Genomic DNA, 25,827 nt, shown 5'->3' on the forward strand with positions numbered 1-25,827 from the left:
TGCTACTCACCTCCTCCCATGGAAGGAACTTCTGAACTCTTGCACCCCTCTGCCTAGAGTTTCCTTGGCACTCTGGCCAATGGTGTCCACAGTTATCCCCTGCCCCCACTCCCACCTTCGCTGCCGCTGCCCAGCCGGCTTGCCACACTGCAGTCAGGAGTCCTCATGCATCTCAAAGCCCAGGGGCGTGACCACGGCCTCACAAGGCCAGAAGTAGTTGGCCCACAGGTTCATGAGCCCCTGTGGATTGCAAAATCAGTCATTACTGGGCACCTGCTTGCCCAGGGCTCCCTTTTAAAAACTTAGTTGAAGAAGGGACTCTCAAATATCTAGAAATGATTGACCGATTTAATAGAGAGCCCAGAGTGAGATGCTGTTCATCTAAGGCAAGTCAGGGGCCCTGGGGAGCCAAGGAAGGTTGCCTGCCTGGAGCCAGAAATCTATCAGGACCAGTCGCAGAAGGCGGGCGAGAGGAGAGAGGACCCCACGGGGGCAGCCATGCGATTTGGTTTGAACACCAGCAATGAGAGCTGCAGCAATCACGGCAGCAGTTTTGTTAAAGCTGAAAGTGAGAGAGCTCATCCTCGACCCAGCCCTGCTCCTGGTGAAAAGCACTCAGCCTTTCACACTAAGCGTGATGTTAGCTTAGAGTCTCCCAAATGCCATTCGCCAGGTTGAGGGAATCCCCCAATTCCTAATTCACTAAGAGTGTTTTTTTAAGTTAGGAATGATGTTGGATTTTGTCAAATGCCTTCTCTGTACCTATTGAGATGAGCATGTAGTTTTTCTTCTACAGTCTATCAATGTAGTGAGTTACACTGATTGATTTTTGAATGTTAAACCAACCTTACGTTCCTAGGGTAAAACCCACTTGGTCATGATGTACTATCCTATTTATACATTATTGGATTCAACTTGCTAAAGTTTTGTTAGAACATTCTTACATCTGTGTTAATGGGAGATATTAACCTATCTGATACTGTACTGTCTTTGATTTAGTATCAGGGTAATCCTGGTTTCAAAGGATTAATTGCAAAGTGGTCTCTCTTCTCCTTTATTTCCTAGAAGAGTTTGTGTAGAATTGGTATTATTTTTAATTGAAATGTTTGGTACAATTCAAACATTGGTGAAATCATCTGAGCCTGCACTTTCCTTTGCAGGAAGGTGTTTAACTACAACTCCATTTTCTTTAATTGAAATAGGACTATTTAGCAGGGAGGGTATAGCTCAGTGGTAGAGTGCATGCTTAGTATGCACAAGGCCCTGGGTTCAATCCCCAATACCTCTATTTAAACAAACAAACAAACAAATAAAGAACCTAATTCCCCACTACCACCACTACCAAAAAAAAAGAGAGAGAAATAGGACTATTCAGATTATCTGTTTCTTCTTGAATGAGCTTTGGTAGTTTTATCTTTTGATGAATTTGTCCATTTCACCTAGGAGGCAAATGTACTGTAAGGTTGTTCATAATATTTCCCAGTTATCCTTTCAGTGTCTGTGCATCCGCAGCGACTCGCCTATCTCATTCCTGATATTGGCGACGTGTGTCTCCTCTGATGAGCCGCCTTCTTCTCCTTGGCCGGCTACTCAACTTTATTGATCTTCTTGAAGAACCAGCTGTGGTTTCACTGATTTTCTCTGTTGGTTTTCTGTTTTCTATTTCATTGATTTCCGCTCTGCTCTTCATTATTTATTCTTTCCTGCCCAATTTGAGCCTAATTTTATTTTCTTTTTCTAGTTTCCTAAGGTGAGATCTGAGATCATTGACTGGAAACCTTTCTTCTTTTCTTATCTGGGCATGTAGTATATAAATTTCTCTCTAAGCACTGCATTAGCAGCATTTCCAAACTTTTAATATAGTGTCTTTTTATTTTCCTTCTAATTTCCCCTTTTAATTTTTTTCTTCAACCTATGCTTTATTAAGAAATGTGCTATTTAGTTTCCAAATATCTGGGGATTCTTTTCAAGTATTTTTCTCCTATTGATTCTTGATTTAATTCCATTGTGGTCAGAGAACATACTTTGTATAATTTTAAAGTACTGATACTTGTTTAATGACCCAGAGTAGGGTCCATCATTGTCATTGTTCTCTGACACTGGAAAAGAATGTGAATTCTGCTGTGGCTGCACGGAGGGCCTATAGATGTCAATTATGTCAAGTTGGTCTTCTACATCCTCGCTTATTTTCTGTGCACTTGTTCTATCAATTATTTAGAAGAGGGTGTAGAAGTCTCAGGTCATTGTGTATTTTCTGTTTCTCCATTCAGTTCTATCATGTATTTATCTTTTGTTTTATTTTTTTAAGTTTTGTTATTAGGTACATATATATTTAGGATTTTTACACCTTCTTGTTGAATTGACCCCTAAATCATTATAAAATGATACATAATCATGATTCCTCTTTTCGTCCCTGAGAACATTCTTTCCTGTGAAATCTACCTCGTCTGACATTGGGTTTTGTTTTCATGGTTAAAAATAACTCAGCAATTTGGGATACCTTGGTCCAGCTGTTGCGGGCACCTGCTGGTGCCTGGCCCGCGGGGGAGTGAGGGTCCCGTCTCCTGTTCACCCAGGCACCCCCCACAAGAGAGCTACCAGGGACTGCCTTAGACCCCCTTTTACTTAGCTTGGAGGAGACGGGGGCAGGTGAGGAGGTGCCGCCACAGCCCCCACGTGGTTGACAGCTGCCCTGCCTGGAGGGCCTCTCTGCTCCTGTCGGCTGGTCAGGGTAGTTGCCGTGAGGAGGCTTGCACCGCACCGGCTCCTTTCTGGCGGGTATTGCGGAGTCATGTTCCTCGGAGTAGAGGACGTACAGAGCGCTGCGTGCAAACATGGAGGTGGTACCCAGCAGGAAAGGGACACAGCTCTGCTCTGCCGGGCCTGGGGCAGGGCAAGACCAGGCAAAGGGTGGGGTGGGGGTGGCCCAGGACACGCTGACAATCCTGGACAGGCTGATTTGGGATAAAAGGAACTTACAGGGACCTGGAGCACGTGCCAACTTTTCCCCTGTCCCTCTGAAGCCAAAGATCTGAACGGTTGGTGTGGATGGTGCAGAGGCCCCGCTCCCGTTTCCAGGCCAGCTCCAGCCCAGAACATCTCCTTGTTGTGGGAATGGGGGGTCCAAGAGGACATGCTGCCCGGTTCTATTTATCCCACCAGCTCTCTTTGTCCAGACTCCTTGGTGGGCACTGAGCACCGAAATGTGCCAGTATGGCCCCCGTCCAGCAGGGTGTGGGGCAGACACAGTGGAGACAGAGCAATGGGAGCCAGGGGTCTGGTGTCTGCCTGGGACACAGTGTTCGAGGCGGTGGCACAAGACTCACTTGAGCTGAACGGCGAAGGATGAGTGAGGTCAGCAGAGTGAGGGAGCAGTGTGTGTAAAGGCACTGAGGCATGGGATGCCAGGAGAGCTCTACTAACTGTGAAACCTGTGGGGTGTCACCGGGATCCAGGGCAGCCCTAGCTCCTCATAGCCACACCCACGATGTCCAGCTCTGCCTTGCTCAACACACAGCCTCCATGCCACCACTTCCTGCCCCTGCCCTTGGCAGACATCACTAGTAGACTATGATCATCTTCCCTGCAGACCCCCAGATGCAGCCTCAGGTTCCCTGGCATGGAATTGGAAACCTCTCGAACACCCCCGACCTAACTTCTCTTTCATCACGGCTGCCTGTGACATTAATTTAATTTTTTATTTTACTTTATATTTTTTTACAGTTTTTAAAATAGAAGTAGGTACCGGGGATTGAACCCAGGACCTCATGCACGCGAAGCACGCGCTCTACCGCTGAGCCATCTCCTCCCCCTCTGACACTAATTTTAACCCGCCTGTACTGCTATGGAAAGTCAGGGACAAAGGGAACGGCTTTCTCTGCCTCTTCTCCCCCCCAGAGGTGGCGCTGGCCCAGCTGGTCTCAGTAGAGGGGCTGGTCTGACACTGCTTATCTGTAAACCAAACAAACAAACAAAAAAGCTCATCAAAATGCAGGGGAGAGGAGGGCCCGCGGTGCCCGTGGACGCTCGTGGCCTGACCCTCGGGGAACATCAGGACAGCCCGCGCTGGCCGGCGGAGGGAGTTAATGAGATCTCTGTAGCAATCAGGGCTCCATTTTGCCGACGCCAGCACTCTGCAGTTTTGTTTTGGTCTTTTTGAGAAAAGAGAAACTTAAAATGCTGCCTGCAGCTTGCCTCTGGCTCTGTAACCTAAGGAAACACTTTATTTATATGAATATATTAAAACGGACATCTGCATTCACAGGCATGCCCACCAGGACCCCGCACACACACGTGGTAGGGCCCCGCATGTGCACGGGTACTCGCACCTCACACACCCGCATGCACCCGCACACATGCACACGTGCATTCAGACCTCATCTGAGCTGGAGTTCACCGCTGCCATCCTGAGTGTCCCGCAACAATCTCATTTCCGGTTCAAACTGGAGAGGCTGGAAAGAGCCAAGAAAGAGCCGCCCCGGACGGCCAGCTGAGCCCAGCCCGGGCCTGGTGAGGGCAGTGCCGGGGCGCCCTTCAGGAAGGCCTTTTCTGAGACCTTGAGGCCAAAAGGGGCAGCGACTGAGCTGCGGTGGACGGCCCACCAGCCATGCTGCCACATTTCACCCCACTTTCTAGCGGGGAGAGGGGGTTCTCCTTTCATCCTATGTAATTGGCCAGCATGTTTGGGGTCCCCTCTGTGTACATGCAGCTCCTGTGAAGGGTGGGGGGAAGTCTGGGGGGCTGGGACCCCTCCCTTGGTGACAGTGAGCAGGCACATGCAGTCTCCAGGCCCCTGTGTCCACACTGGTCAACAGTGTCCATCTCACAGGCTCATGCAGCCACCAGCGCGCAGTGCTCCCAGGGGTCCTCTGGGTCACTGTCTGGCTGAGTCCCAAGGTGTAGTGCCTGGCGCTGCCCTGTGTCCATGCAGGGACCCCCCGATCCCAGGACCCCTGCTCCCTGCCATGCCTGCGGCTCCCACACGTGCACATCCAGCCCACCCCTTCCAGCATATTAATCACACTAACTTTGCACATCTAGGGGGCACCTTCTGCTCAGAGTGGCAGATGAACCCCTCCCCCGTCTGCGTCCCTCCTGCAGCCTTCCCCTCGGCCCCACCTGCCAGCATTTCTGCCACGAGACTCGTCCACGCTGCTCTCAAACCTGCAGCCAACCCATCAGCAAATCTCTGCACTGTCCCTTCAAGCCACTAGTAGGACCAGGGGCTGGACGCGAGGGCTGTCGGGGGAAGAGAGGTTACAGGAGACCGGGGGCCGGAGACTCCATGTGCTGGGCCACAGTTGTTTGGGGGAACCAAGAGCTACGTCTGGGACCTAACCCATCAGGATGCGGGCCTGATACCCAGGAGAGATCCCCAGAAGGCGGGGGGTGTGCACCCGGGGGTCACTGGGGAGAGGGTGTGGGGCCCTTGTGTAGGGAGGGTCCCAGAGGACAGGACACTCTGCAGGAGGAGCCGGCAAGCGGGGAAGAGGCAAACTCCGGGTCAGACACCACTGGGGAGTTTAGTGGGGAGCGCCCGGGCCTGCTGAGGGGTGGGGGTGGCTCTGCGGTTCCTGCGGTGCGGCCCTCCCCGCTCCCCGCCCTGACCCAGCCTGCCCAGCACTGAGTGCCCACCGCGGGCACGGCCACGCTGGTGGGCGTGCTCTCCGGGGCTCCCCAGGGGCCCCTCCCGGAAGACCAAGCAGCACGGCAGACCAGTCTGTCCCAGAGGCAGTTTACACGTTTCCTAAAACTCAGGCCAAACGCCGCCATTTCTAGGAAGGCTGGCAGACCCCCAGCCAACCTCCAGCTGCCCAGGCCCCCATGATGAGTGTGCTGTCCGGTGGGGGGCCAGCGGACCTTGAGTGTGCGGTTTCCCTGCGGGGCCATTTCCCCCCCGGCTGGGCTGCTGCCCCCGGGCCCCTCTTTGGCCCCGCAGGACCCTGCTTCCCCACCTCGGCTCTGGGACTTGTTTCTGCCTCTGCCTCTCCTGGACTCCGCGAGCTCCCAGAGCGAGGGGCCGCAGCAGCTCCCAGTCCCCAGCGTGGCCTGGAGCACGGGGGAGAGAAGTCAGTGACTGAACCAGGACCCTGGGACAAGGCCACGGCCCACGGGTCCACAGTGACCTGCGTTCCAGCAGGGAGCCCAAGGCGAGAAGCTGGGATGGGGTCCAGGTGGGCGGAGTGGACCAGGCAGCAGGCCCCAGACCCTCCCTGCTCTGGGCCTCAGTTTCCCTGGGTGTGAAGCGATGCTGCTGCCCGCCTGAGCTGCTGGGGACCCTGGAGCAGAGAGAGAGCCACGGTACCACTGCAATCTGGAAGCCACAGCCCAGCCCACTCTCCGTGGGCTCACCCACACAGCTGGCCTGGGCCTGCCTTCAGCCGGGCCTGCCTCAGAGGCCGGTGTGGGTCTGGTCTCACCCCCACCTCTGTCGGACCCCGGCGTGGGGGCCTGTGCACGGGGGGCTTCCCAGCACCTCCAGGCTTGGCCCTCAGCCCTGAGTCTGCGCCCAAACCAAACTCTGAAGTTTTGCTAGAAATCTCAAAGGTCAGCTGTTCTCATGTTTCCAGAATTTATTGATTTTGTCTGGGTTGGAAAGGGAACACAAAGGCATTTATTGTTCGTTTCTGAGCTGCATCAGGGGAGCCGGGAGAGGTGGCACTGCCACCCCGGCCCACCCCAGGGACCTGCAGGCCAACATCGGGCCCGTGCCATCCCAAGGGGCCGCCTGCCCCAGACGTTCCCTCCTCATCCCAACACATCGTCCTCACGTGCCCGCGTCCTGCGGTGTCACTGATAATGCACCGACCCCCCCATCATTTCCCCAGTCTTCGTGGGGGAGCTGCATGCCTCTGCCCGACTCCCTCCCTGAGCTGCAGAGGCGCACAGCGAATCCGGACACCGCGGGGCTCGCACCCTGGTCGCCCCATCAAGCCTCTCCACACTCCCGAGGGCCTGACTCCCTGGAGTAGCAGAGGCTCAGGACGTCCTGGTCCTGCTGGGAAGAGGCCAGTAGAAATGAGGAAATGGGGCGGGGGGGGGGGGGGGAGGGAGCTCGGCTGGAAGCTGGCCCTCCCCTAACTAGAACCCTGAGGTGTCTCTCGCTCACTCGCTCACTCTTTCATTTACTCATCTTTTATCACTGGTCCTTCTCTCCGGGTATGCCCGCTCGTGGCAGCAGGCCAGACCCCTCCTCGCAAGGAGCTGCCTTGAGCCTGCGGCCCCCAGGCCTGGTCAGGGCCTGGCACGTCACAAGTGCTCAGGAAACGCTGGCTGGATCCCGGAGGAGACGGGAGGGGGCAAGTGGATGTGACCCTCTGGGTCCCCCTCTCCTTCGGAGTCTCAGTGATGGGCCATGCCCGGATGAGGGGAGCTCCCCGTCACGGGAGGTGAGCAGGAGGGCCTGGAAACCACCTGCCGGGGGCGCTGCGGGAACAGCTGCGACGTTCGGACCCGCACAGACTTGGCTTCCCGGAGCTCTCCTCCTGGGCTGGGAACAGCAAGCACAGCACAGGCCCAGGCTTAGAACAGTCAAATCAGACAGACGGAGGTCGTCAGGTGGTACCGGGCACCGCGGGGAAGGGGACAGGGCTTCAGCTTTACCAGATGAAAACGGTTTTGGGGATGGATGTGGTGACGGCTGCACAGCAATGTGAACGCCCTTAATGCCACGGAACTGCCACTTACAGATGGCTACGATGGGACATTACGCGCCAGGTGGATTTTACCACACTTGAAAGTCAATGCTGGGCGCGCCGGGGTCCTCAGAAGCGTGGCCGCTAAGCCCGAGATCCGCCCCAAGGAGACCGCAGGCATCGGCCCCAGCGCCTTCGCACAGGGATTAAGCGAAGACCGTTTGCTGGGGACCAACTCGTGCCTTTGTGCGGTGGTGGCAGTCCGGGGACCGCCCCCTGAGCAGGAGAAGCCACGTGGCCGCGCGGGGGACACTGCAGGGAGGACATTTCAGGGCTGCGCGGGACGCAGTCTCCCTCCGTCAGAAGCAGGGGAGGGGACCGTTCCCGCTGCTGCCTGGTGGCCCCGCCAGGATGCCGGGCTCTGACACGGCACCCGCTCCTCCCGGCTGGGGTCTGTCCCTGGGAGGAACTGGGGTTAGCAGTGCAGTGGGGGCCCGTGTCAGGGTCTGGAGCTTCCCAGACAGGGACTGTGGGGGACTGTGTGGGACTTTGTGGGCCCCACCTGCGCAGCCGGGGGCCCAGCCTCCAGCAGCTCTAGCCCTGACCCAGGGACAAGCAGTCTTGGCCTCGGTGCAGAGAGAATCAGCGTGGGGAGCTGAGGCGAGGGGCCCAGCCCTGAGGCGTGTCCCTCCAGGACGGGGATCAGGTCCTGCATCGGTGGCAGCCCTGCCACCCGGGACCCACCAGTGTGGTCTAAGGAGGAACTTTCTCCAGGCAAAGCAGGTGCAAAGACAGACCAGAGGCCGGCCGGGCCTTTCATCACGTGAGGAAGAACTCCCAGGGGCGCAGACCCCTGCCCTCGAGGGGTGCGTGGGCTGGGGGAGCAGGAAGGGAGCTCCTGCGGGACATCTGAGGCCTGTGCAGCAGCGGCCTAGACAGCCTGCCGCTGCCCACGGGCCGGGGGGCTTTAGGGAGAAAGTGGCCAAGCAGGGCCCCCACCCCAGGCCCGCCTCACGTCCACGCGCTGCCCGAGGGCCTCCTGGCCAGACACCTGACATTTCTGGGCAGAATCTTCCCCATCCCCACCTTCTGTCCATGCGGTCAGGTGGGCTGGTCCCCTCCCTGGCTTCCAGGCTGTGCGTGGAATCTGACCTAGGACCCAGCCTCCTGGGGCTGCTGAGCTGGGAGGACGTCCCGCCACCAGGTGGGGCGTGGGGGGACACTGAGGAGAAAGCAGACTAGCAGAGAGGGGATGAGAAGACACAGACCTGGTGATATTCACACTTGGATGCAGCTGTGCCCCCCCCCCCCCGCAGTGTTTGTCTGACTGTGGGTGATGTTTTGAATGGGTTTTACCCTGGTCTCTGGGGAGGGGCTGCTGTTTTGCCCCCCACCACTCCCCTTCTAACGCTCTCTCCTCAACCCCACCCCCACCCTATGAGCACCAGAGACCTGCAGAAAACGCTGGCTGAGTCACGGCTCATACAGAAATCTTGTTTCCCAGCTGGCAGTCAGCCACGTGTCCACCAGGTCCCAGTGTGGCCCCTGGAAGCATCAGTGTCACCAGTCCCTCATCCCTGAGCTCCCCCTGTGCCTGAGAAACCCCATCACTGAGTCCCAACTCTGAGCCACAGGCAAAATGCGACTTGGGGATGTGGAATTGTGGGACCCCCAAGTCAGCAGCCCAAGTGAGTCAGCAGCCCAGCTGGGACCTGGGAGACGGGGGAGCCAGGGAAGGGGCGCCTCCTGCTTCCTGAGCAGGTCACCCCCAGGGGCAGGGATCCTGGCACCCCTTACACAGGACCACCAGCCCTGCCATCGGGTTCCAACCCCAACTTCAGCATCAAGCATCCTGTGCCAGCCCCCATTTGCTCAAGTCAGCCTCTCTGGGTCCTGGGGGTGTGGTTGGTCCCTGTGCCGCCAGCAGGTGGTTGGAGCTGAAGAAACACCCCTGTTGGAGAGCCTCATTCAGAGAGCTGAAGGAAGGTACTGAGGTCACACAGCAGGAGGTGACAGTCAGGGCTTGAGCCCCATCCCTGAGTATAGGCCGCCCCATGCCCCTGGCCTCTGTCCCCAGCCGAGCTGGGTGGGGACCAGAAAGAGACTAGCCCTTATGGATGGTGGCGGCACCGGGGGACATGTGCAGCAGCCCCACCCTGGCTCCCCAGGAGCAGAAAGGGCCCCACCTTCCCGCTAGCTCTCCTGGCTTCTGCCCCGCCGCGGAGTCTCCCCGCCTCACTCGCTGATGGGAGATAAGAGCCCGGCTCTCGCTGGAGCCTCAAGGACAAGCTGGTAGTTTTCCATCATTACAGCAAATGACGGGCCTGCAGGAGTCCAGAGAGGCCTGGAAGGTCCTTCCCTCCTCCTTGGCTCTGAGCAAGCTGGCCGGGGTGGGGCACCTTTCCAGAACCCTCGGGAGCCAGTCTCTCCCACCATGCGCGAGCCCTGTGGGCCAGCCAGCCAGCCTCCTCCACTACGTGCCCATCCACAGGATCATCCTCGCCCCAGGCAGGGCGCTGGCCACTTTGCACCGCTCTCTCCCACCCAGACCTGGTCAGGTCCCAGCCTCCCTGCTGGAGCCACATCCGCACCTCCACTGACAGGTGGGCAACCAGCACTTGATGCCCAAGGGGCATGTGGGAACTCTCTGTACTGTCTGCTCAGGTGTGCTGTGAACCTAAAACTGCTCTAAAATTTAAAGTCTGTTCTTAAAAACTCATGTAAATGGAGCCCTAGAGCATGTGGCCTTTGAGTGTGGCTTCCTTCACTTACGCAGTGCGTTTGAGATGTCCTGGCTCGCTCCTTGGTCCCTCTGAATGGTTTTCCGCTGCTTGGATGCACCACAGTTTATTTATCCACTTACACGGTATATTTATCCAGCGGGTGGATTTTTGAATTGTTTCCAGTCTTTTGACCATCATGAATAAAGCTGTTGTAAACATTTTTTTAATTGCCCAGGGGTCACAGAGGTGGCGGGCTGGAAAGTCCAGCTCCACACAGAGGGGTCAGTTCCTGAGCCCCCTCCCGACCCCCTCAGGCTGCTGTGTGGGCTGAGAGCAGCCGTCCAGGGAGCCCAGGCCCCGCTGGGGGCTGACCGAGCACCAGGCATTCTTCCAGAACTTTCTGTGGATCCCGTGACACAGGCGCTAAACGGTCCTTGGGCTCAAGTCGGGAAAACCAGCCAGGAGAGCGAGGACATGTGGCCATGTGTGCGGCCTGGATGTGGTCACAGGAGGTGTCACAGGCTGAGCTGCATCCCCCCAAGTTCATATGTTGAAGCCCCAGCCCCCAGCCCCTCAGAACATGACTGCCTCTGGAGAGGAGGCCTTGCCAGAGGTAGTTAAGGTAAGACGAGCTCTTCAGGGTGAGCCCCACTGATCTGCCTGGTGTCCTGATACGAAGAGGAGTTCAGGGCACAGAGAGGGACAACCATGTGAGGACCCAAGGAGAAGATGGCCATCTACAGCCCAGGAGAGAGGCCTCGGGAGAAGCCCGCCCCGCGGACCCCTTGAGCTCAGACTGGCAGCCTCCAGGCCGGGGAGGAGCGCAGCTCAGCTGTGCGGGCCCTCGTCTGCGGTACTGCGCTACGAGGCCCCGGGACGCCGACTCAGGGTTAACCCAGAGTCCCTGCTCCAGCTGCCCAGCTACAGATGAGACTGTGGCCCAAGTGGACATGCCGAGGGGAGGCTGCTCTGCTCACCTCCCCCGCCCCTCCACTCGCCCCAGGGTCAGGGCGCTGGCACACAGCACACCACAGTTTGCAACGTTTCATTCGCTCGTGTGGGTTTGTGGCCACTGCCTGTCCTCCCCAGAGGCTGCAGACTCCATGGGGCAGGGCTGTTTCTCTGTTTTGCTAACCTGGTGCCTGACGGGCTGGGGGCTTTCAATGGATGTTTTTAAAGGCATGATTATCAGAGATCCGGAGGGCACACAGCTCAGGGGTAGAGCGCCCGCTTAGCAGGCATAAGGCCCTGAGTTCAATCCCCAGTGCCTCCATTAAAATAAATAAATAAACCTAATTTCCTCCCTCCAAAAATAAAAAGTAAATTTAAAAAAATTTTTTTAAATCATGAAAAAAGGTCATCAGTGTACGTTGTTTTTGCCATAATGACAACAGTAATAGTAGGAGGGCGTTAAATTCTTGTAGGCCCTCGTTGGAGTTCCGTTTCCCCCACGTGTGCAGCGGATGCTGCGTCAATGCTTCCTGAAGGAATGAAATGCATGCCCAGGTGGGCCAGTGAAAGAACGAATGAACGAATGAGTGAGTGCTCTGACCTCAGCCAGAGCACAGAGGCAGAGGTGACTGCGGCACCTCACAGATCTGGGTCATTTGAGACAGTCTCGCTGGAACTAGTGTCAGACCTGGATGTTCTGTCATCTTCAGAGAAAAGCCCCGTAAGGCTCCCACCGTGTGACCAGCGCCGGCCCACCGGACCCTGAGCTTGGGGGCCCCCAAAGGGCTGAGCTGGGCGGGGGGCCTCAACGCTCTGCGGCCCCGTCTTGAAAGTTTTAACAATCGTCTTTGACGTGTGTGAAATCTGCTGGGATCACGGAGGCTCTGCGCGCTGTGGGCCCCCCTCCCCTCGTCTCCCCAGGAGGGGCTCTAGGCTGCCAGCTCCCCGCCCCCACCCTGCCACCCTCCACCCCTGGAGGGGCTCTGGACGGGAACACCAGGAGGGTCAGCATCCAGCAGCACCTCAGGGCAGGCAAGGTGTGGTCACCCTGCCCCAGCTGGCTCCTGCCTGCCCCGATCCAGGCACCGAGCACACAAAACTTTGACGTCCCAATTCCTTGAGGGGTGGCCTCCCCACTGCCATCCCGGGCCACCCATCAGTATTTTGTGCCAAGCCCGCAAATTATGTAGTCAGTTCTGCCTCCTGGTGAGTCCATCTCTGACCCCCAGGGAACCCCAGCTCTGATGCTCAGGTGACCACACCTCTGACGCCCAGGGTACCCCAGCTCAGGGCTTCCTCAGGCCTCTAGGTCACCTGTCCCCTCCTGCTGGTCAGCTGTCTGGCGTTGAGCCCATTGACAGACAAGCCAGCTCCTCCCCAAGGTCACGACCCTGGTCTCCCGACAGACTGCGTGCTCCATGGTGGTTTTGTAGGGAGTAGCCCCATGGGCTCGGCCCTGCTTTCCAGGCCAGCTCCAGCCACCGCGTGGGCACAAACACAGGGGTAAAGAAAGCAGGTGAGGAGGGAGGGGGAGATGTGTGCAGGTTTGGCTGACTTTCTACTAGCCCACGAGATCCCCTTGGGAATTTATCCTAAGGTCTGGGGTGGAAAGTTCAGGGAGGCAGATGCCCCCTGAAATGGAAAACTCCCCAGATGGACAGCCCATTAAATGGAAAACTCCCGAAAGTCAGGGCAGTGCTTACAAGGACTGGGTTGTCTCAGGGAAGCGGTAAGGGGCCCGTCACTGGAGGCATGTAGGAGGGAGGGGACCAGCGACCCCTGGTGGGGAGACTGTCTGGGGGCTGGGACGTGGGACCCTAGATTCCTATGCTGTTCTGCCCTCATCCTCCTGCTGTGGCTTCACGCCCCCAGACTCAGAGGGCACAGTGAAGTTCAGGCAGGCTGCCCCTCCAAGCCCCACTGTGCTCGCCTCTGTGAAATTCTGATTATTTAGGGAGCCAATAAAGGCAGCTGGGAGGACCACCCCTGGACTCTTCCCCTGAGTGGATGGGTAGCCACAGACCAGTGCTTGATCCTCTCTGAGCCTCAGTTTCCCCATCAGTAAAATGGATCCAGATGGTCTCTGAATGCTTTGAGCTCCCTGGAAGAGGCCAGTGGCCCATCCAGAATACCCTCTCCTGTCCTCCGGTCCTGGGACAGGACTGGAGCCCCTGTCATCAGGCTGTCCAGGGCCCCTCCCAGCTGCCAAGGGGCTGATCCCACCACCGGAGATGAGGGCCTGTGAACCTGCCACCCCCAGCCCTGTACCCAGGGGTCCCGAGGCCCCTCCCCTCCAGCAGTGGCCAGTGCCCCCAGAGCCCAGTGGGAAGAGTCTGTGGGAACTGCCTGGCCGAGCACAGGCCCTCGGCTCCTGGGTGGTACAGTTGTCACGAGGGTCTCTGGGTCCTCACTGGCTCTCCACAGAAGCCGTGGGAAGTAAGAGGGTGGACACTGTGGCATGGGCCCACTTTCCAGAGAAAGAAACTGAGGCTCAGGGGTCACACAGCTCAGTCAAGTTCCAAGATCAATCGGGGCCCCGAGGAGGATGATGTCACACTGCGTGCTCAGCCTCAGACCTCCCAGGGACACCTACCCTGCTCGGGGCACTGAAGTGATCGGCCTGAGGTCATCTCTCACAGAGATGTGTCCGTGGGACCAGACCCAGAACGACAGCCCTGGGCAAGCCAGGCATTGTTGATCAACTGTCACTTCCTGCCATGCCAGGCACGTTTGCAAGTCACCCACAGCTGTGATGGGCAGGCCACACCCCCACCCCGGCCGCGAGGCCTGGGGCCGGCACTTACTGAGCGAGAGAGTCACTGCGTTGTTTCGCCTCCTACTTGAATCCTTGTGGAAGCAACAACAACAATCCGATTTTGAGTAACAGCTTCATTTGAACCAATTAAAAGAGGACTGATTTGGCTTCCAGTTCGATTTGCGATGGCAGCACACTCGAGGAAACGGGTAACTAACTTATTTTTGACCACAAACATTTTGGCATTTTCTATCCTGGGTGGGGCGGTCTTTAAAAGCGGCTTAATTTCTTGGAATCTTTTCTCAGACAACAGAACGAAAAACCAAGCCAGCCCCTTGTTCACATCACCAGGGGGTGAGGATGCAGTGGTTCTCATGTAGCAGCTGAGGTTCCGGGGCGGATTACATCAGAAACAAGGCAGCGTGGTCAGAGGTGTGCTGTTCCTGGGCTCCGTCTGACCCTGTTGGCTTAACGTTTAATCTCAAGGTTGTTCATGGTAGAAAAAGGGATGCAGAAGAACTCAGAGTGGATTCTGTACGAAGAACCCGGAAGACTTGTTTTTCTCATACGTAAAATGAGGCTGATTAACATCTGTGTAGAGGGCTTGTTGGGGACTCAGCGAGGTGGGGCCAGTAATGCGAATAGCATCTGGCTACGAGGCAGCTTCTCATCACATCAGCCCCTCTCTGGAGCTCAGTTTTCTCATCTGTAAAGTGGGACTAGCCACCCACACTGGGCAGAATCGTGAGAAGTGAACACTCAGAGCGCCATCCTCAGGCTGGCATGCGGAAGGCACACGACAAACACTAGCTGCAGGGCTCACAATCACGTCTGTTCTGTGTGATTATTCCCCAACACGACTCTCCTCTCTGGGCCTCTCTGTAGGATGGGGAGGGGGCGACTGCTCTGGACCACCCTTGGGGTAACTTCCACCCAGAGCTCTTCGAGGTATCCAGCCAGACTCCTGAAAGCCACATGGAGAGCTTTTTGTTTTCATAGATGCTGCACAGTCCGTTAGGAGCTAATTAAATGAGAGGGACGGCCCGCCCACCCACCAATATTTGAACAGATGGCTGCAGCAGCTGGGCCCGCACGTGCAGCGGGAGATCCCCACGCCCCGGGCCCGGCCCACGGGCCGCAGCCCCCAGCTACCACCGGCACTCCTGACTTGGCTGCGCAAAGTTTCTTCCCAACAGCCCGAGAGCCAGTCGCGGGGCATCCGCAGTGGGCACGCCCCGGAAGGCTCTCAGGTTTGCTGTCCAGAGATGACCTCTGGGGGCTTCTCTGTGGGAGAAGGAGGATAGCCCTGTATCCCCGAGGGAGGCCTGCTTTGCTGGCCAGGAAGACACGTTGTCCCCGTGTTCGGAGTTGCTCTGTCCCCCAAGCCCCACCCCACCCTCCACCCCTGCACTGGGGGCAGGGGGCAGTGCCTGGCCAGCCTTGGGGACCTGCAGCTGGGGAGGGCAGGGATGGAGGCTCCAAAAGGCTTTCGGGTGTGAGCCTGGCGGGGCCTATGAGAGACACTTGCGTAAAGACAGGAAAGGTGCTCCTGGCAGAGGGCAGAGCATGAGGTGGGTGCACACAGGCCTGAGGGCCCTTAGAGCCCGGGCTTGATCCCAGGCTGTGGGGGGTGGGAGGGGCTGCAGGGGCTTGTGCCAGGCAGGCTTTGCAGCCCCTAAGGCTCATTCTGGCACCAGGACGTGGAGACTGCAGACAGGCCCCAGTCTTGGACGCCAGGCAGGCCCCTCTCCTGTGACTGCCCTGCCCCTCAGGCCTCACAGTTCTGCAGCTCCAAGTCAGGGAGGTACCGACCTGAGGGTTGGTGGCACGAATAGGAAATGGCCTTATCTGGTGCAGCTAGTGAGGGAGGCTGGACCCCGGGGGCTGAGAACTGACCATTCCCCCACCCCAACAGGGACTATGGTGTGAATGATCTCCCAGGGTTCTGCGTGGTCCCCAGAGCCCCCACCCCTAGAGGCAGTCTCTCCAGAGTCACAGAGGCCTGTGGGATGGCGCCCAGCCTGGGCAGTCTTCGTGGTGGTTTCACAGAGGCCAACAGGTGGGTCTCAGCTCTTCCTAGCAACTTAGCAGCAGACAGCAGGGCGCACCTGTTTCCTTTTTCTCCATCACTGCCAGGCAGCTTGCAGCACATTTTGTGCTCAGCCACCAGAGCGGATGCCCTTCAACAGGGCTTTCCAGGCCAGCGCTTCCACTCCACCCTGCATGGTGATCCCTTATCTTGACATAATGACCCCATTGTGCCCGAGGCTTTCACTGGGAACAAACTCTTTTGGCAGGAAAGAAACACATTTTGTCCCCAGGGTTTTCCTTTGGCCCAGGGTTGGCAGTTGACTGCTCCCTGGGCAGATTTCACAGACACTGTGCCCCGCCACTTGGAGGTCATGGACCGTCTCATATGCGTGTCCCCACCCAGCCAGGAGAGGGTGTGCACCATTTACAGACGGTGGGACGTGGGGCTGGGGTCACGTGGGGAGTGGACCCAGGGCGCCTGCTGGGGTCCCCTTCAGGCTGATGGGGTGCTTCTACCACCCACACCCTTCACCCTCCTCGGCCCCAAATCAGCTACATGTGATGCTTTCAGTAGTCCAGCTGATCAACATGAAGCTGACCTTCCGAGATGGGCAGGGCTGGGGGCATGCTGCGGCCTCCGAGCCCCTCCCGGCAGACCCAGAGCAGGGACTCCGGGTGCACAAGGTGGGATGCCTCACCTAGGTCCCCCCTTCTCTATGCAGCTCCGATGAGCTGGCCTTCTACTAACTCACACCCCCCGTCCCTGTGAAGCCCACCTGCATCCACATAATGCCCCATGGATGGCCCCTGGCAAGCAGAGAAGGCACCCATCACTGCCCAGGGACAGCCACAGGCTGACACACAGCACAGCCAGGGGCCCCGGAGCCCACAGGGGCCCGGTTGGGCGCAGCGCGCCTTCAGCCGGGCTGCCTGCTGCCTCCCCTCTGCCGGGTTCGGCTCAGCAAAGCGCCACAGCTGCCCAGCCAGACTCAAGATGGGCCTGCAGGTGCCCAGTGTTTTGATCTGAGGCTGCACTGGAATATTTGAGCCCTGCCGATGGATGTGATATAAAAATACAGCTGGCTGCCAGCACAGCCGGGAAGGATGGCTTCCTCGCCAGCAAGTGCCTCGGCAACCAGTTCTCTCCCATCCTCAGCCCCCACCCCCGGAGCCGGGGGCAGGCTCCAAAGACTGGAGCTGCTCTTCTAAAGTGTTAGCAATTCTGCCTGCTCCAAGTGAGTGGTTTTTTTTTCTTTTAATTGCATACTGAGCTGTAACGGAATATTTGGATGATTCTTCTCCCCCTTTTCCACAAACTCGGCAGTTGAATTAAGACATAGGAGTTAATTTAAATGAACGTCTGTCTACGCACGTCCCAACGGCTGCACGAGCGGTGGGCTGGAGCTGGGTACGGCGCTGAAGCCAACCTCTGTCAGGGCTCTGCCCTCCTTGATCTCGTTGTGGGTGCTTTTTTATTTTGTCTGAAATCTCCCAGGAGTCCAAGGGGCATCCCAGGGCAGGAAGGCAGTTGTGTGCAATGCTTCTCCAGCGCGGGGCCCAGGCTCGCCAAGCTCGGAGGGCACTGGCACCGGAGGGCTTGGGGCAGGACTCTCCGGAGCTGGCTGTTTCTGGGCTCATGCCCGGCTCTGCCCTCCCGCACACCTGTGGGTCCTGGGCCTCGGTTTCCCCAGACACAGATGAGCTCGGCACCGGGGCGCAGACAGGAGGATGCTATATGAGAGGAGAGCCCTGCAGGAATGAGCGTGCACAGTGGATGACGGTGGATGGAGCTTGGGGCCCCTCCTTTGTACACCAGGGAAATCCCCTGCATGGTGGCTCCCGGGCCAGCTGGGAGCAGTCAGTGCTCACGGGCACCCTCAGTGGGATGTCCGCGCCCCCACTTCATCAATGGAGCCGGAGACTCGGAGCAAGGCAGCCGGCCCGTTTCCCTGCAGCAGGCAGGGTGATAAGCCAGGTTCTGTCTCTGTTGATCCAGCTGAAAAGAAAGTCTCTCCAGGCAGCAATTATGATCGAGCTGAGAACGTCTGTTGGCTGAATGGGATATTAAGTGCCGGGCGCTGCGGTCCCAGCCACAGCCCTGGAAGGTGCAGTGCTTGGCATTCGGGAAGGAAAAGGAGGGTTCGTTGACATTCTTCCGTGGGCTGTGTTCCAGGCTACGTGCTCCTGCTGGACACTCCGAGTTCAGTCCCCAAGAGCCCCCAGGGGGGTGGGGGCAGTGTCATTAACCCACTGCACTGAGACAGCAATACCAGTGTTGGTCAGGCTCTCTCCGAGGGAAGGCTAGCATCACGGGCCCCCCATTCGGCTGGCAAGTTGGACAGGAGACTACAAGCCTGGCAGGGCCTGAAGCTTCAGCCCCCACTCCACTTCACAGGAGGGGTACTGAGGCCCAGAGAGGGCCAAGGTGTATCTGAGTTAGCTCAGCAATCCTGCAACAGAGCCCACAACATGGACACATCTGCCCGGTGGTGGGGGGTCAGGGATGTTCCAGGCGGCCTTGGCTAGCCATTTTCTCAGCCCTTCTCCCCACCAGGCCCCCTGTTTGGGAGAGCTCTTCCCAGTTGGAGTACCCTGAGGACATATGGCTTGAGGTGATGAGGCCAGGCAGCTACAGACGGCTTCTCCAAGGGGCAGCCCTGATAAGTCACAAGAGGAAAGGGACCTGCCCTGGCCCCTGATGCGGGAGACAGGGGCTGGAAAAGCAGGACCCAGGGCTGACTCCTCCCTGAGACAGATCTGTGGCCACTGCAGACCAAAGACAGATGAGTAGTGGCCCAGGAGAGAGCCAGGCTGGCAGGCAGGGGCCGATGAGGAACAGTGCAGGCACGGGGGTGGGTGGTCATAGCACGGGTCCCCAGCACAAGCCCCTCCAGCCCACTAAGCGTGTGTGTGCACACCTCAGGGGCCCTGCTCCCACCCCTCCCCACCAGCCTTCCCAGGAGTTTCTGGGCTCTCTGCTGGGGCTGGAAGAGCGTGGGGGGAGACCCTCTCTCACACGTTACTCTCCCTCCTCCTAGGCACTCCTCCTCAAGCCTCCGTGTGGGGTGAGCAAGGGGGCAAGGCTGGGCTGCACCGGGGGAAACCTAGACTCAGAGGTGGGGAGAGAATTACGAAGGAGGGCAGTCCCCCAGGATCTAAATTTGGCGTCAGTTTGGGGTCTCTTGATTTCTTTCGCCTCTTGGCCAGTTACAGCACAAAAAATTTGACTGTATTTTTTGTATGTGAAACAGTTTTCAACAAAGACCCCGTCCAAGAGGGGTTGAATCTGGCAGCCCGGAGTGCCCTCCTCCCACACTCAGGGGAGGTCAGGTGGGGCGAGGGGCGGGAAGGTACCCCACCCCGGCGCTGACGGGCAGGCAATAGAACCCGACACGTAGGTTACAAAGGTTTATTTAGAAAAGAGTTTGGTTGTTTTGGCTGTCAGTCATTTTTGGCAAACATTTAAATACTTTCCGTAATCAAAGGTTGTCAGTGCCCTTTTTCTTCTCCCTGGGAAGCTGCCCCACTGGTCCCCAGAAGTCAGCCCTTGCTCAGCGGTGGATGGGGTGGTGGCACATGTTGGGGGAGGGGGCAGGCTCCGTTCTCACACACCTGGGAGGATGCATACCACTGCGGTCCACGGCCCTGACCTCACAGCCACACCTTGGCAGGACCCCCGGAGTGGGACCCAGGCCTGGAGCCCCAGAAGCAGCCCCTTGCTGAGGTGGGAAGGCAGAGGGGTCTCCCCTTTCTCCTTCCCCCTCCCCGGGGCCCCTGTGTTTCTCAGCCCTCGCTCCAGTCCTGCCGCACCCTCCCCTGCTCCCTGGAGGCCAATCCGTCCCTGGGTCTCTGGGAAAGCTGCTCCCACTTTCTCCTCGGGCGCCACGCCTGCCCGCCCCCTCCGCCCGGAGCTGTCCAGGGTCTCGGCGCCAGGCAGAGTGCGCGGGTCACTGCCTGAAGCCCCTTCGCCTCCGTCGGAAGAGGATGTGTTTGAAAGAGCGCCGGAAGTCCTGATTGAAGACAGTGTAGATGACCGGGTTGAGCGAGCTGTTGCAGTAACCGATCCAGAAGAAGAACTTGAAGAGCGGGACGGGCACCTGGCAGGCCTCGCGGCAGATGCCGTACAGGCTGTAGCTGAAGAAGAAGGGGAACCAGCAGAGCACGAACACGCCCATGACCACCGCCAGCACGAAGGTGAAGCGCTTCTCGCGCGCCTGGGCCACCTTGCGGCGGCACACGCTGCTGCGCGCCCGGCGCCGCCGCGACAGGAAGAATTCGACGGAGCGCGAGCTGGCGCGCGAAAGGCGCCCGCTGGGGCCTGGGGACCTCTCGGCCGCCAGCGCGCCCTGCTCGGCCGTCCCCGACCCGGGCCCCGCCCCGTCGGCACCCGAGGCTCCCTCGCCGCCCGCGCGCCGCCGCCCGCCCCGCCGCAGCGCGCCCCGGCGCCGGCGCCTCTTGGCTGCCGCGCTACTGTCCTCCGGATCCACGTCGGCCCGCGAGCGGCGCGGGAGCGCGCAGTGCCCGTTCTCGCCCGCGCCCAAACCGTTCTCCGTGGTCGGGGACGCGCCGTCGGGGCCCGCGGGCTCGCGCTTCTCGCTAAGCGTGCGCGTGCGCAACTTGGCCACGCGGTAGATGCGTGCGTAGACCAGGCCCATGATGAGGCAGGGGGCGAAGAAGGAGCCGATGCAGGAGGACAGGATGTACCAGGTCTCATCGTTGAGGCCACACTGCGGGTAGGCGGCGCCGTCGGGCTGGCGGTAGAGCGAGACGAGCGGCGGGAAGGAGATGACGGCCGAGATGAGCCACACAGCCACGATGGTGGCCTTGACGCGGCGCGGGGTGCGCTTCAGGTTGTACTCGACGGCCTGCGTTACGGACCAGTAGCGGTCCAGGCTGATGGCGCACAGGTGAACGATGGACGAGGTGCAGAAGAGCACGTCGAGCGCCAGGTACACGCCGCACCACACCTGCCCAAAGTACCAGTAGGCCATGAGCTCGTTGGCCAGAGAAAAAGGCATGACCAGCGTGGCCACCAGGATGTCAGCCGAGGCCAGCGACACCAGGAAGAGGTTCTGCGGCGCACGCAGCGCTCGGCTGGTCAGCACGGCGATCACCACCAGCACGTTGCCCACCACGGTAAAGACGATGAGGAAGCCCACCAGGGCCGCCAGCCCCGCCACGGCAGCCGCCGAGTACTGGCCCGGGGGCGGCCCCCAGGTGGACCCCGAGGCGTTGGCGGCCCTGCCGCTGCCCCCCTCGCCGGCGCCGCTCGCGTTGTGACCCGCCGCCGCCGCCGCCAGCGCCGCCGCCAGCGCCGGGGACGCCATGGTCCTCCCGCAAGCTACGCGGTCCCGCCTGGAGCCGGGGCGCAGCCGCGGCAGCTTGGGCGCCCCGCAGCCCGGGTCGGCGCCCGCATCGCCACCTGTTCGGGCGCGCCCGCCAGGGACCGCGGCGCCCAACAGCTGGCCCTCGGCCGTGGTGGCTCGGCGGGCGGGCGAGCGGCGCGCCGGAGAGCGTGGCTGCCGGGCTCTCCGCCGCTGCCGCACGCGTAAGTGCAGAGCAGGAGGCGCCCGGAGCGAGCGGCGACGCGGCGGCGGCGGGGGGAGGGGGCAGGTCCCGGGGTCCTCGCGCGGCCCCGCCCTCGGCCCGGCTCACGGGGAGAGCCCCGGCCGCGAGCCCACGGCAACGCGGCGCCCGAGCGGGCGTGCCTGAGCTGCCCCGCGGCCCCGGCGCCCAGCCGGGGCGCAGGCTGCAGGCGGCGGCGGCCCAGGCGCTCCGCCTCCCATCCGGCCGGCTAGGGCTCGGCGGGCCGCCGTTCCTTTGGGCCCCCGCGCCCGCACGCCGCCTCTGGCTCCAACTTTACTTTCCCGGGCAGGGCGCCGGCGCCGCCGCGCGTCCTCCTGCTCCTCCTCCTGCTGCTCCAGGCAGGGCGCCCCCCGCGGTCTTCGCTCGGCCGTGCGGGCGCCGCCTCGCCTGCCTTGGCTCGCCCGAGCTGCGCCGCCGCCGCCGCCGCCGCCTCTTCCTCCGCCGCCGCCGCCGCCGCCGCCGCCACCGGGCGCTCGGCGCGAGTGTCGCCGCCCGGGCTCGGCTTCCAACTTGGGTAGAGTTGCGCAGCGGGGCGGGGCGCGGGTGGGCGGGGGCGGCCCGGCGAGCAGGCCAGGGCCGCCGGCCCGGGTAGGGGGAGCGGGCCCGGGAGCCGGAGCCCGCGGCCGCCTCGGCGAACCTGCCTGCGCGGCGCCGGGGAGGGGCCCGGGGCGGTGGCGCGGGGCGCGCGCTCGGCGAGGGCGCCCCCTCCAGGGCCGCCTGCAGTCTGCGGGACGGGGCTGAGTGCCGACTGGCCTGGGCGGTGAGTTCCAGAAGCTTGCTCTAAGACGGGAGCTTCCTCGCCTCCCCCGGGCACACGCACCCGCGGGCGCGCACACTCGCGCGCAACACCGGCGGGCTCGGGGTCCGCGGCCTGATTGGAGAGCCAGCCACTCGCAGCCTGGTGGAGGACGCGACGCTGCCTGGGTGCGCACGGGTGCTGCGGAGGGCCAGGGCCGGCTCCGACTCCCATCTCTGGTCGGTGCTCCGGGGCAGAACCATCTCCCCACCCCCGGCCGCAGTTCCCTCCTCTGCCCGCTTCCAAGCGCTGCTGAAGCATGAATCATGACGGCGGTGCCCGTGGAAGCCCTGGGCAGGCTCCCAAGCTCTGCACCCATGTTGGCAATATTTGAAGTTTAATTCTTATGCTCCGTGGCCCAGCTTTTAAAGAATGGGGGATGTTTAACCTAACCGTTTCTGACAAACGCCCCAAACTGAATTGCCCGGATGAGAGGCGGTTTTGCGTGGGTGCCTCGTTTCTGCTTAGGGGCGAGCTTCTGAGGTCACCCCCGCTTACCCAGGTCCCACGTCCCTGTGCATTCGTTCCGCAGATGCGCACTGCTGCTCCGACCCCGTGTCAGGTGCTGGTCCCCACCTCCAGGCAGCCTGAGGTCTTAGGAAGACAGACCGTGGGAAGGAAGTTGGAGTTCCCAGGCCTGGCATTTCTCACTAGGATGAACAGGAGCATCTTTTCTCCCAGCAGAGCAGAAACGCACCTAGGCCAGCGGGTAGCTCTCTGCATCCTCAGATAGGGGGTGCGGTGGGGGTTGAGGCTGGGGGAGGGAGTGGGATGCCTCTGGGTAATAGGAGGGTGTCTCCGGGAGGGGTCAGAACTTCCCACCTCCCCGGGGACGCCTAGAAATGTGCCTGGCTTGAGGGCTGCGCCTCTCTTTCCTGAGCTCAGAGGCCTTCCCGGGAGAGCACGCTATCTTAGCAGAGATGCCAACGTGGAGCTCCAGCACCCTTGTTAAGCAGTTACACTGAGGAAGAGGGGCTCAGGCCGGCGCTGGGCTGGAAATCAGACACTCCAGATGGCAGACCTGTCCAAGAAGGTTAAAGCTCCCAGGCCAGTCCTTGGCATTGATGCCCTTTGGGGAGCAAAGCCATGACCGTATGTGACCCAGGGAGGGTAGAGGCACCATATTTGTGAAAGACCCCCCTGGTCCTGGAGGCCTAAGAGACCCCACTGACTGGGGCGCCTGGGGGAGCATTTCGCAGGGAAGACACACACAGCTGACCCTCCCTCATTGGCACACGCTGGCCTTGTCTGTATCAGGCCTCCTACCTGAGTGCTTGTTTTCTGGGGCAGATGGTGTCACACACTGAGATGGGGGCAGTGAATGTCATCGGTGCCCTGCAGCTCCTCCCCTCCAAGCCTGGCAGTGGGGTTGTCAAAGAAGGCTTCCTGGAGGAGGTGACCTTTGAGCTGCATTTGGAGAGTGACAGAAGTTTTTAGGAAGTGAGAGGCCCCTGTTGGTTGTGCTCCCTGGGGTGGGGGTGGACTTGTCCTGGAGGCATGGGGAGCCAGAGGAAGACCCAAAACCGGGACGTGGCGGTGGTCGGATGTAGATTTTTGAGAGATCTGTCTTTCTCCCAGCAGCTGCACAGCCATGTGGGTCTCCTCCTGACCACAAGGGGTTCTCATCTTTTGAGGAGCACTTTGGGGGATGCATCCAGCGTCCTGGCTCCACTCAACACTTCATGTGTTCACAAGCAAGGCCAGCCAGCATGAGGGATTTGGAAGAAGAGGACCCAGAGCTCCTGGGGGCCCAATGCACACAGGACGTCCCACTGCCCAGGCCACAGCTCTTCAGCCAGGCCAGGCAGGAGACATCTAGAGCGCCTGGCGGGCCAAGTGACTCAGGCCCCTGGGGATGTTTGGCCCGCCTTTTGACCTCAGGCAGCAGGCATCACACTGCCGGCATAACCCAGGAGGAGGAAGGAGGAAGCGCCTCTCCCGTGGGTCCTGGGCCCAGAGCTGAGGGCGGCGGAGGGCTGGGTCCCTGCGGAGTCCTTGGGGTAGAGAGCCCGGGCTTCAAGGCGCACTGAATGCAGTCCTGCTTGTGTGCACCAGAGGCCCCAGGGATGGAGCTGTTTGCAAAGAGCTGGAGAGGCCTCTCACCCCAACACTGAAAATTAAGCTTGACAAACTGCTCCCAACTGTCCCGTAACAGGCAGAACAGCACACGCCCGGAAAGACTGCCTAGCGGGTGAGCCGCTGACGGCCAGGCCTGGCTCAGCGGGACCAGGAGGGGTGACGGGAGGGCACTGTGGGGAGCCAGGCGGTCCTGATGGGGGATGCGGGCATGGGGGAGGGGTGGGGCGTCTCAGAAGGGAAGCCACGTGGAAGCAGAGCATTCTGGGGCTGCCAAGGTGTACTTGCCGTCGTCCCACCCACAATGAGCAGGGTCCAGAGGGAAAGCTTGGTCCGGCCAGGGCCACAACCACAGGCCGTTGGGTCCTAGGACCCCTGTCATAAGGAGGAATTTGGGTGCACACCTGCTGGGCGAGGTGCTCTGTGCTCCACCAGTGGCCTCAGCTCAGGTAGATGGTTGCCTGTCTCTTTGAACCAGCTCCCTGCATACACAAATATGCGTGCACATGCACACGAATCCATACATGCACACACACGTCCATGTACACACATATCCATGTGCATCTATGCCTGCACACTCACATCCGCACACAGACATCCACAAATCTGTACTGTTCGGGCACACACCCACATACATGACACAGCACACGCACACAAGTACCATCTGTACACAGGATGTGTGTGCGTGCACGTATGTGCACCTGCAAGCAGACACATGGGCACACCCCACACACTATGCACATGCATGTATCTGCCCACATATACTAAGCACTCACACACCCATACACATGCGCACAATCACACACACAGGCTATGTGCACACGTGTGTGAATCTGTGCGCACACCTCACTTCTGCATGTCGCTGCGCACACCCACTCGTGCACCCGCACGCATGCACACACCCACACGTGAGCACGTGCCTGGGGCCGCGCTCAGCCTCCCAGGCTGCAGGGAGGTGGGGTTTCTGCCAGCCCATGGTGGGCAGCTCTTCCCAGGTTTCAGGCTGGGTTCTGCCTTGGCCTGCTCACCTCCACTGGGTCTCCTGTGTGCCCCTCAGGGTGGGCCGTCACTGGACCATGTCTCTGTCTGCTGTGGGCTCTTGGGGACAAGCCATTTCTCTGTCCCATTGTCTGGTGCGGGCCTGGCTCACAGCTCACAGTAGGGGCTCAGTCAAAGTGTGGTGGAGGGATGGGTGGCTAGCAACCCTGCAAAGGGCCTGCTGTCTTCCATCCTCCCCAGCTACGCTGATGCCAGCGGTGTAGCTGGTGCAGGCGG

The 25,827-nt window shown here is 59.9% G+C and overlaps 1 protein-coding gene across 1 annotated transcript; it reads right to left on the reverse strand.

Annotated features, from left to right (window-relative positions):
• Positions 1-19,489: 19,489 nt before the first annotated feature.
• ADRA2C (adrenoceptor alpha 2C) lies at positions 19,490-21,888 on the reverse strand. The gene has a single exon (XM_074351223.1). The coding sequence runs from the start codon at positions 21,419-21,421 to the stop codon at positions 20,042-20,044; it is 1,380 nt and encodes a 459-aa protein (XP_074207324.1). The 5' UTR covers positions 21,422-21,888; the 3' UTR covers positions 19,490-20,041.
• Positions 21,889-25,827: the final 3,939 nt, after the last annotated feature.

Source organism: Camelus bactrianus, chromosome 2 (genome assembly GCF_048773025.1).
Source record: "Camelus bactrianus isolate YW-2024 breed Bactrian camel chromosome 2, ASM4877302v1, whole genome shotgun sequence".
In the NCBI taxonomy this organism is placed as follows: Eukaryota; Metazoa; Chordata; class Mammalia; order Artiodactyla; family Camelidae; genus Camelus; species Camelus bactrianus.

Coding starts and splice junctions, on each gene's coding strand:
- ADRA2C (XM_074351223.1), bottom strand. CDS start 21,421: ATGGCGTCCCCGGCGCTGGCGGCGGCGCTGGCGGCGGCGGCGGCGGGT.